This window comes from Eucalyptus grandis, chromosome 10, assembly GCF_016545825.1.
Source record: "Eucalyptus grandis isolate ANBG69807.140 chromosome 10, ASM1654582v1, whole genome shotgun sequence".
Classification (NCBI taxonomy): Eukaryota; Viridiplantae; Streptophyta; class Magnoliopsida; order Myrtales; family Myrtaceae; genus Eucalyptus; species Eucalyptus grandis.
In genome coordinates this window covers 28,865,622-28,877,309 of record NC_052621.1, presented here as the reverse complement: position 1 = coordinate 28,877,309, position 11,688 = coordinate 28,865,622, and the positions used below count along the sequence as shown (strand labels likewise).

Genomic DNA, 11,688 nt, shown 5'->3' with positions numbered 1-11,688 from the left:
AGGGGAACCACCAAACGGCTATAATCGACGCTCTCTCTTCTCTCTTCCCTCTCTTTCCCCCAATTCCCAACCCCCGGCAGACAGAATACAGAAAGACAGCGAGAGCGAGAGAGAGAGAGAGAGAAGGCAACACCCCCCTTCGACAAACCGTCGCCTTGTTCCGCATCGGGTCGTGGACTGACGATATCTGCAAAGACGTTTGTGGCCAGGTAATGCTTCTTCTTTATCTCTCTCTCTCTCTCCCTTTTTCTTTCTCTTTCTCTTTTTCCACGTCCTTGCGAAAAAAGAAGAAGAAAGAAGTGGGTTGTTATTATTTCCATCATCGGGATTGATTCTCTCGAAATTTCAGGGAAAATCTTTCCTACCTCTTCGTTGTCGTTTTTCTGAGTTCGGGGTGATGGAAAGTCCGATTTTTTATTTTTTATTTTTTGCAAGTTTGGAGAAATTTAGGGAGTGTGCCATATGTTGTTCTTGCGTATAACCTATCAGTTTTGTTTTTCTATCAAGAAGATGAAATTTATTTGCTTTTCGTTAAAAAAAAAAAAAAAAAGTTATCTTGCTTCGTGCTGGGGAGACAATGAATTCCCCTTTTCAATCAGAAAGAAAGATGAGATTTTGCCCTTTTGGCGTCAGCTGACAATGCTGGGGAAGATAATTCATTTTCTCGTTCTTTTGGCCCTTAAAATCGGGCATAATCTTCTGCTTTAAAATCTAGATTGTAAAAGTCTTTTTTTTTTTTTTGGTGGGATTCTGGAATCCTGCTGCTTCATTGCCTCTTTTTATTATGGATTATTCATGGCGCGATCAATTTAAATATTAGAGAAGTTGCTCTTTGAATCACATGATTATCTCCTGAATAGCCAACTTTCAGAACGTTTCGATGTCATCGAGGTCTACTGAACCATTCACGGTTTTGCTTGATTTTCAAAAATTTGATGCTCATGTTGTTAGCCTTTGATACTTGGATATTCGGATTAGACGCCTTGGATCGCGATTTCTCTTTCGACTGGAAGATTGGTGCCTCAGTTTGTATTTCTGCCCCTGTATTTTGACTTGATATCTTAGAAAGTTTTGTCCTCTAATATGCAGCAGGCAACTCGTGCAGCTATGGGTATGTCGAGACTTCGCCGTGTTCTTCGACAGATAGATATGAAGAAACACCTATTTCTGTTTGTTGTCATCCCAGTAGGAATTTACGGCCTGTACTTGCATGGACAGAAGATTTCCTATTTCTTTAGACCCCTATGGCAACCCCCTCCAAAGCCTTTTCATGTAATTCCGCATTATCATAATGAGAACGTGTCGATGGAAACTCTTTGCAAACTTCATGGATGGGGAATCCGTGAATTCCCGAGGCGGGTCTATGATGCGATTCTGTTCAACAATGAGGTTGAAATGCTGACAATTCGGTGGAAGGAATTGTATCCTTACGTGACACAGTTTGTACTCCTCGAGTCAAACTCAACATTTACTGGACTCCTCAAGAGGCTGATTTTTAAGGAAAATCGAGACAAGTTCAAGTTCGTTGAGCCTCGGCTGACTTATGGTATGATTGGAGGAAGGTTCAAGAAAGGAGAGAATCCATTTGTTGAAGACGCTTATCAGAGAATCGCTCTAGAGCAGCTTCTGAGGCGTGCTGGCATTGAGGATGATGACTTGTTGATTATGTCAGACTTGGACGAGATACCTAGTGCACACACGATCAATCTTCTCAGGTGGTGTGATGACATCCCACCTAAACTTCATTTGCAGCTGAAGAATTATTTGTACTCTTTTGAGTTCTTTGTAGATAACAAAAGCTGGAGAGCATCGGTCCACAGGTATCAATCTCGTAGTACGAGATATGCGCATTTTAGACAGAGCGACGACTTGTTGGCTGATTCAGGTTGGCATTGTAGCTTCTGCTTTCGCCGCATAAGTGAGTTCATATTCAAGATGAAAGCTTACGGCCACAGTGACCGGGTCCGATTTTCTCATTATTTAGACCCGACAAGGATTCAGGATATCATCTGCAAAGGGGCTGATCTATTTGACATGTTTCCTGAAGAACACACGTTTAAAGAGATAATCGCGAAGTTGGGGAACATCCCTCATTCTTACTCAGCTGTTCATCTTCCTGCCTATTTGTTAAACAATGCAGAGAAGTACAAATATTTGCTGCCAGGGAACTGCAAGAGAGAGAGTGGCTGAGTAAGGTGGCTTATATTGGCATGTTTGGCCACGAGAAAACAGCTCCCTGGGAAGACTGTCAATTACGATCTTGGAGATTTAATTTCAGCATCTCATGCACCTACTAAACCTTATGCGTCATTCTCTAGCGAGGCATTTGAAGAACTTGCATGTTCTTGAAACCTTGTGGATGGAGTCATTCTAGTTATTTTGGGACTCGAGTTCTTTGAGTGCCGGATTTGGGGCACATCGTGCTTTGGGGTTTTCGATATTGTTGTTGGAGGAGGAGTTAGTTTGTCCTGACCCTTGTGAGATTGCATACCCACCTCTTGTGGGGATTGCTCGATCTCTCCGGTCTATAATATAGGGTAGTTCATTTTTCCCACCATTTTCTTTGCTGGGAATTTTGTTGTGTTAATCTAATCTAAATCTATTCATGTATCATCAGAGGACCTCCATCGAGCGGATGCAGATTAATTCTTTACATTCTTATTGCAGAGTAGGGTGTGCCTCATCTCCATTTCTCTTCTTGTTTCTTCATCCGGTGTCCCTGTACATGTTGTATTTAGTTTGATTTGACATGAGCCTTATGGTTGGATGACAGCCTGTTATTGGTTCAGTCCATGTGCAGCGTGGGTTGACTGTTAAACACTTATTCAAATGGTCGACACATATTTAGTGCAAGTCGCAAGCAAAAAAAATCAAAGAGAGGACAAAATAAAATTCACTTCTGAGAAGTGAAACTGAATGGAGGCACTGCCCGCGGGAACAGTTCATGTGGATGTCTTCTTTATGATGGAACTGTTCTGAACCTTTTATTCTCCCATAGATTAGTCAAATGCGACTATCGTTATCCGAGACACGTTCTTTCTTCCTTTTCGTCCTTTCTTCTGCTATGAAAACACTGAGACAGACTTCTACTGACTTGAGCAATCGTTTCGTGTGGTTTTGCTAAGTTACGGATGCAGAAGAAGGGGATGGTCAAATGTGACTATCGTTACCCGAATCCTTCTTCCTTTTCGTCCTTTCTTCTGCTATGAAAACACTGAGACAGACTTCTACCAACTTGAGCAATTGAGCAATCGTGCAATCGTTTCGTGTGGTTTTGCTAAGTTGCGGATGGATAAGAAAGGGATGGTAAGCTTAAATTCGTGCCAATAGATTTGAGTTTTTCAAAGGTGTCCTTAAGCAAGGAGACTGGAATATGCCAGATTAGGTGGAACCGCTGGGGTCTGAGTAGTATCTGGACAGCCTCAAGGTGTGCGAGGGGAGGTTTATGCCAAACGTGATCTCTAAGAATAAACGTGAGTTAATCATTGTGCAAAAACCACTTTAAAATTCAAGATCCTCATTGGGGGCGAAAACTACGCTCAGGGCGATTTTCATTAATCAAAACAAGAAACATTGATTTGGATAGCTCAAATCACTGCCAGCTCCAGTGATTGATAGTCCTTGGCATTTCAACCTTTTAAATATGTTCCTCATTAAGAGGCTGCCTAGTTTACCTATCAATCTTATCTTATTACACTAAGGGTGCGTTTGGTAACGATTTTGTTTGGGAACAATTTTTTATAAGAAATTATTTTTTCTAATTTTATTATTGAGAATAATTTCGGAGCAAAAGAACGCATTTGATAATTTCTTTCAAAAATTTCTATTCTCGGGATAGAAATACATTTGGTAGAATTTTTAGTTTTTTTTATTTCTTTTAAGTTTTAGTTCTTCTATTATATATATATATATATATATATATATATATATATATTTTTTTTCTATTTGGCCAGCAATTGGTGGGTGAGATCTCGGTGAGCTCGGCTGGAGGCTGCCGGCCGAGGCCGAGGCTTGTCGTGGCTCAGCATTTTAGGGGTTGGCGATGCTCTGGCGAGATCGCCGGCCCTCGTTTGCCGATCGGCCGACGCCGGGCCATGGCCAAGGCCGATGACCAACCAAAAGGAAGAAGAAGACGGAGAAGAAGAAAAGAAAGAGAAGAAGAGAGGTGAAAGAAAAAATAGATTCTAGAAATTATTTCTAGAAATAAGAAGTTATTTTTTTTTTTTTGTTTCTGTTTCAAATATATTCCTGAAAATAAAAAAAAAAATTTTTTATTCTCAAGAATAAAATTCTTATCAAATGGATTTTTATTCTTTTTCGTTAGAAACAAAAAGAGCGGAAATAGTTGTTTCGGAAACATAAATAAATTTTACCAAAGAGCCTAACTTTGTTTTTTTCTTTTTAATTGTATTACCGATTGGACACTGCCATCATCATTTTTGCTTCTGGGTTTGATTACTTCAAGGTGACCTACACACACTCCGTTCCCAGTCAAATGACACGAGCTCAGTCCAATGCAAATTGACAAAGAAGAATATCCTACTATTCCTGAATATCATTACAATACCTCCATGCACAGGACAGGAGGGATATGACACATGAGGCAAAGATGCCTAGGCTGAACCGTACCACCAGCCCATTGACTTAGCTTTAGCTTATTATCACACCATGATTGTAAAAAAATTATCCAAAAGGTTCTAAACCTATTGCAATTTTATTAATTAAGTAATTTTTTTAATTTTGTCAATTAAGTTATAAATCTTTTTACTTTTTGTCAATTAAGTCCATTTGATCAATTTTGACTGGAATTTACCGACGTGGACGCCGGTGATAACGTGAACAAATTTTTAAAAAATTTTAAAATTATTTTGTTATGTTTTTAATTTTTAATTTTTTTTTAAATTTCTTTCCTCTTTTTTTTTTTTTCCACTTCCAATCGCCCAACCTCCGGCGACCGGCCAGAGGCCACAACCGGTGAGGGTCGGCCTTGCCAGCCTCAAGCGATATCATACAGATGTGGCAAATTGCTGCACGACCCTCCCTCATGCCCTAGAATCCAAAGCGAAGAAAGAAATACCCACCAAAAGGTTGCAAGTAAGACAGTGATGCGATATCATACCGCCTCATGCTCGACCCCTAGATAACTTGCAGAAAAGATTTAAACATGGATTAATTCAAGACTCAAAAAATAGCACAGAAGGGACTTTACCTATTGAGTCTCTCCTTAAAGCAGTCAAATGAGCGCAGCTGCAATTTCAAGATAGTAAAGCAGTAAACATTTCAGACACTGTTGTTAACAAAGGAATGGCGCAATGAATTCCATTTTCAGCCGTGATTCATCAAAGGATCATAGAGATTAGAAACCTGGTAAATACCTGCCGAGGGTCTTCCCAAAATCAGCACACAGAGAACGGATGTACGTCCCTTTTGAACACATTACCCTGAATCAAATTTTGTCTGCAAAGGAAGAAATAGGAAAAAGAAGGCCTCATTACATAATGCAAAACGGGATAAATACATAAAAGGGACTAATGTTGTCAATTGAGGACTTCGAATTTTATTTTGGTCAATTGAGGACTTAAGGTTCTTAAAAGACCAAAATCACATTTCAAGCTCGCTCTCAATGGAATTGAGGCATCGGAAATCCCATGTGGCTCCTGCGTTGAATATTGGTCAACTGCCACACGTCATCTCTGATGTCTGATTTCCATGAACGGTGAACTTGAGACCTGATTGTGGTTTTTTTAAAACTTTAAGTCCTCAGTCAACCGACAGCCATAACCTTGATTCTTATCTCTGCATTTATCCCAACTTAAAACCATAGACAGTCATAATTATTCAGCTAGCATTTCCGTGGGAATTAATAATTTGAAATGCTTTACAGAAAAACTCTCTGGAATACTAGAATCAATAAGAAAATAGATCTCATGAAAGAAACGGTGATGAAAATCATCATACTTGAGCACTATGACTCCCATTCCACAAAAGTAGTTTCAAGCCACTTTAGCGTCACATCAGAAAAATAAATCCTTCAGTGAGAGAAAGAAGAAGCCCAGGTAGCAGATATAGTTTCAATCAGAGATGTCTAGGTGTTGAGAGTAATTGTTCGACTCATTTGTGAACAGTACGGGCAAAGCTTTCACCCACACTTCTAGACAATCAACTTAGTTAATCAGTTTTTTAGGAAAAGAAAAAAGTTCAGTTATTCAGTTAAAGACCCACCTTTGGGTTTGTTTATCAAAACCACCGTCCCATGAGGCCCATCCCATCTCGGAGGAAGTTCAGTACTTCGAGTCAAAACATAGGGCTCGCCCTCAGTCACCGCATTCTTCTCACTGGGGACTTTCTTCAAACACTTGAAGAACTCCTCCACCTTCTTCTCCATCACATCCTTCTTCCCCTCCTCCCTCGTCATATCATCACCATCCTTCTTCTCCTCCTTCTCAAAGAACACCAATTTCTTATCCTCCATCTTTTCCTTACCCTCGTTCACTCTCCTCTTATCCTTCTTCCCCTTCGCGCCCGCATTTCCCTTCGTCCCACCACTCTCTCCAGGCTCGAGGAACGCCTTATCGAGGCAATGCTCGGGGAAATACTTCTTCTCCAGCTGATACACCATCTTGTAATGCTTGTCCTTCTCCCACGGGTAAGCGAACGCATCGTAGAAGTACAGCTCCTCCTCCCTCTTGTGCAACCTATGGAACTCCACCACCTCGGGCCTCCGCCTCACTCCGCCTCCTCTCGTCCTCGGAATCGGACCCGTACATCCTCTTCATCCTCTTGCTGTAGTACTTCCTCTTCGACTTGTCCATCCCCGGATCCGCCCCCGGCGAGAGCTTCCGGTCCGCCCAGTCGTCGAACCCGAGCTCCACGTCCGGCCTCTCGGAGGCGTCCGGCTCGGGGCCGGGGGCGCTCTCGCCGCCGCCGCCGCCACCGAGACGGGGGCGGGTCCTGGCGAGCGAGGACTGGGTCGGGCGGTTGACGATGAGGTCGTACTGGAGAGGGTAGGGGGTGGAGGTGGTGGAGAAGAAACGCGGCGGCGCGGAGGGAAACGAGGACGACGAGAGAGCGAGGACGGCGGGAGACACGAAGGGGCGGAGGAAGAGGAGGGATTTGGGGGCGAGGGAGAGCGGTTTCGCCATCGCCATCGGCATGGCTGAGCAGCCGCGAGCAGAGCGGGAGGACCGCTCAAAGCATGGCGGAACCAGTCGACGAGACTTCTGATGGGCCTTGGGCCTTGGGCCGGACGGAGCTGGATATCTTGGGCCCCCCAGCAGCTCTCTCGGCCCACGTCCAGGCCCAGATGCACTTCGGGCGGACCGTGCGACGTCTAGAGGAGGAGAGAAAAGTCTTTGGAGCGTTCGAAACGTCGTCGGGGCGAGCGGAGGGGACACGTGGCTGCGCTGCCGAATCGCGGGAATGGGCCGATGGAGCCGAAGGCCCCTCCCCCCACTCCGTCCGAGCCATCGCAATTTAATGTCTTCGATCCCCCGCCCCAGCCTAAGTTCGTACTTTGGACTCCACATCATTCGGATCTTCATAATAAACAACAGACCACCCTCCACGTGCATTCCCTGTCGTGCATTTCCTGTCGACTTGTACGACGAAATGCCGAAGAAAGTACCACAAAAGTCTCGAGCTTATTGCATTAATATAAATTTACTCATGAGTCTTTTGATTTAGTTAATTCGATTCCGAATCTTTTCATGTTTTATCAATTAAGTCTATTTGTAGTACTTTAGCCAGTACGTCCACGATAGGGTGCGATTGGACCGCACCATTTCGTCTTGATGCGTTACGATGGAAAGACACTAATGGAGGGGTACGAAGGGAGACGTATAAAAGCCTCCCGAACACAACCGTTGGATTGGTTGGCAAACATACGCACCAAAATTTCTCTCCCTCTCCATCGAAGAAGAAGGTGGCATTCCATTTCAGTTTTGCAAGAACAATCGACATTTACGCCGTGGAAATCGGGTGCTTTCCTTGTGATTGCATTCAGACTAACGTGAGGAACTGTTGTTCGTGATTTCATCAGCAATTCAACGTTCGTTCCGGGGCTATTTGCTATTTGCGCATCGGAATCAAGTAAATCGTCTTCCACCGACTTGAATTCCAATATTGGTATCAGAGCCCGGTTGTGATTTCTGTCTTGTTTTTCATCGAATTTTCTCATTTACCGTTTGATATTGAGATCAAGAGATTGTATTCTACACTGTTTTTATGTTTATTGGTCGGAATTGCAATATGAAAACTCGAATTCGAACCGAAGCGAAGAACGGGTTCAGGGTCGCGTGCATTCGTGAGGTTTTGGCCGTTTTTCAAATTATTTTTTTGGCCAAAATCAACTTTTGAATATACACGATGAAAGTACTCGTCGAGACGAGTCTAACGGTGGTTCGAGCGCGACCGGAAGACGCCGGACGCGCCCACACGCGCGGTCAGAAGCCGCTGCGTGTGGGTCTCATGCACCTGACGCGCTGGGGATGCCAGCGCGTGCGCAACACGCGCCAGTCGGCTAATCGATGCGTGTGCGTCACGCGCGCGAAGCAACGCGACGCTCGATGACGTCATGGATGACGTCGTTGATGATGTCATCCAACGGTTGGTAACCGCTGGGATAACGTCAGCGCCGGCGGCAGTTGGCCGGCCGGTCTTTGGCCGGTGATCCGACCCGACCGGCAACCTTGACCCGACTCGTGACCCGAGATTCAACCTGGTTGACCCGACCCGACCCGACCGTTGACCAGTCAATCGGTCCGCGTGGTCGAACTGGTCGAACCGGTCGGATTGGCCAGGAGCCGTTTGGCTCGCTGGCGCGTGCGCCACACGCACCGCGCACTCAGGCGGCGCCTGGGGGCGCGTGCGAGCTCCGATTGGGGCGTGGTCAGCGACGTTTGGTTCGTATGAATGTTCTCTACACTGTGGTCTAATTATTTTATACTTTTGAATTTTATAAATGTATGAAAATGCTTTGGAAACCCTATGTACGCGTATTTTTTGGGGTTAATGCAGTTTATTCATTTGTAGCTTGTATTTTCTTGTGATTTAGGAAATACAGTAGCTAGCTTGTGTGCAAATGATGTTATATATGCTGTGTAGAGCTTGGTTCAATGATATGATATATATATTTTAATATACTTGCAATTTTCTAGTTGCTAGAAAATTCAAACAATGGTAGGAAATCCATTACATGTTGAATTGCAATTTTGATTATAGTTGAAGCATGATTGTTGTTTATACGTTGGTTATTATCATGCTATATTTTTTGTATTAAGGAAAAATATAGAAATTACATAAGGTCATGTAATTATTTTTCCTAGTGGGAGTTCGTAGGTTGGTAGAATTGAAAGGAGTTCTCACCTAGAACTTAAAATTTGCGCAAATTAAACTAATTAATGATAATAGAACAATTGTAGATAGAAGTTGATTGGGAACATAGTGAACTTTTGCTTTTGTGTCTTTTGTTGAATTATCATTAATCTAGTTTGTCTTTGCTGCAAATTAAATCTGTGTTACTCTGTAAAGTGTGCTAGTATTGATTCTGCGTTTATTATGTCAATGTGTTATAGCAATTGATTATGGTTTTGACATCCAAGACCATTGTGGCTGACCTCAATAAGGGTGAGAAGCTGAACGATGACGATTATGATATTTGGCACCGAAAGGTTCAATACATTTTTGAGGAGCAAGAGGTTTTGGAAACCCTCAACCATACCATGGATGAACCTGAGCATGGAACTTCAGTTCAACACAGGAGAGATTTGGAAGCTTATCAAGCTTGTTAAAAAAAAAACAGCATTACTCGCATCACGTTGCTGAGCTGTATGCAAGATGATCTCATGTGTGAGTTTGAGAGTTATGACAAAGCTCAAGTTATGTGGGTTACCTTGAAAGATAAGTTTGGGGGTACATCTGCCACTAAGCTAATGAGACTCACCATCAAGTTTGACACATTCTGAAAGCACCCAAATGTAACGATGAGACAGCATCTTCGGGAGATCAAACATGATCCGTGAGCTGAAGTCGGCAGGTCAGTCCCTTACTGATGAACATCAAGTTCAGGCTGTTATAAGGTCTCTTCCTGATAATTGGGAGCATATGAAGATCAATATGACGCATAATGAGAACATCGTCACTTTTGATGGTATTGCGCATCATTTGGAATTAGAGGATGAGTGCCTAGAGGCTGCGAGATCCTCTACCCATGCTTATGTTGCTGAATCGAGTTCGCGCAAAGCTTCGGGCTTCAAGCGCAAGAGGAATCTTCAGTTCAACAACAAAGGGAAGATGATTGATCAGGGACCCAAGAGGGCTAAGACCTTCCGACGCAAGAAGCGTGGTGGGAAGAAGGGCAAGGCCAAGATGGAGTGCCACAATTGTGGCAAGATGGGTCACTTTGCTCGTGAATGCACTGAGCCGAAAAAGGTACCCTATTACTCCATTACTTTGAGTAATGCTTTTGTTTTTAGTACTGTAATGCTTACTGAATCTAATCCAATGTGGACTGTAGACTCAGGAGTAACAGACCATGTAGCTAGAGACCGAGAAGCATTTGTGGAGTATCGTCGGATACCGCCTGGAAGAAGATGAATATATGTTGGGAATAACTCAAGAGTTGAAGTGAAAGGTATCGGCACATGTAAATTAATCTTACGTGGTGGTCGAAACCTATTCCTGCATGATGTCTTTTTTGCTCCAGATATTCGACGAAACTTGGTCTCTGTAGTTGTTCTTCTTAGCTTAGGTTACGTATTGAATTTCCATGGTGATTGTGTTGACATTTTGTATGGAACAGTTTATTATGGTTCGGGTTATGTATCGAATGGTTTTATGGTGTTAGACATTGATTATGATCAGTACAATGTTAATGTTGATTGTTGTTTTTCTTTAATTGCATCTTCTAATAACATTGAGGTTGATGCAAGTACTTGGCATGCTAGATTAGGTCACATTGGATTGCAAAGAATGCAAAGATTAGCTAGAGAAGGCCTTTTAGGGTCACTCACTAATGTTAGTCTATCCGTATGTGAACATTGTCTAGCGGGAAAAGCAACTAGAAAACCATTCGGTAAAGGGACTAGAGCTGAATTTCCATTACATCTCATACATTCTGACATTTGTGGTCCTTTGAATGTGAGGGCGAGGCATGGAGCCTCATATTTCATCACTTTCATAGATGACTTCACACGTTTCGGTTATATCTTTCTGATCTCCCATAAGTCAGAAGCATTAGACTGCTTTAGACGATATATAGCGATGGTAGAGAATCAGTTGAACAGAACAATAAAGGCATTGGGAACCGATCGTGGACGTGAGTATCTATCGGAGCAATTCAAGACTCTTTGTGATGAAAAGGGAATTGTACGACAATTGACTATTCCTAGTACTCCACAACAAAATGGGGAAGCTGAGAGAAGGAATAGAACCCTATTGGAAATAGTTAGGTCTATGATGGTGCAAGTAAATTTACTTATCTCCTATTGGGGAGATGCGTTATTGACTGTTGCCTATATACTTAACCGTGTGCCCTCAAAATCGGTCACTTCCACCCCTTATGAATTATGGACTGGTAAGAAACCAGACTTGAGTAGTCTACATCCATGGGGATGTGCAGCTTATGTTCATGATTCTTCCCATAAACATGGCAAATTAGGTCCTAGAGGGAATAAATATATCTTTATAAGA

The 11,688-nt window shown here is 42.9% G+C and overlaps 1 protein-coding gene and 1 pseudogene across 1 annotated transcript; one reads left to right on the top strand and one right to left on the bottom strand.

The window, feature by feature from the left end:
• Window positions 1-1,083: 1,083 nt before the first annotated feature.
• LOC104423910 lies at window positions 1,084-2,683 on the top strand. Its single transcript, XM_018864179.2, has one exon. It carries the CDS (start codon window positions 1,084-1,086, stop codon window positions 2,188-2,190), a length of 1,107 nt encoding a protein of 368 aa, XP_018719724.1. The 3' UTR covers window positions 2,191-2,683.
• Window positions 2,684-4,381: 1,698 nt separating this feature from the next.
• Window positions 4,382-7,166, bottom strand: LOC108955777 (annotated as a pseudogene).
• Window positions 7,167-11,688: the final 4,522 nt, after the last annotated feature.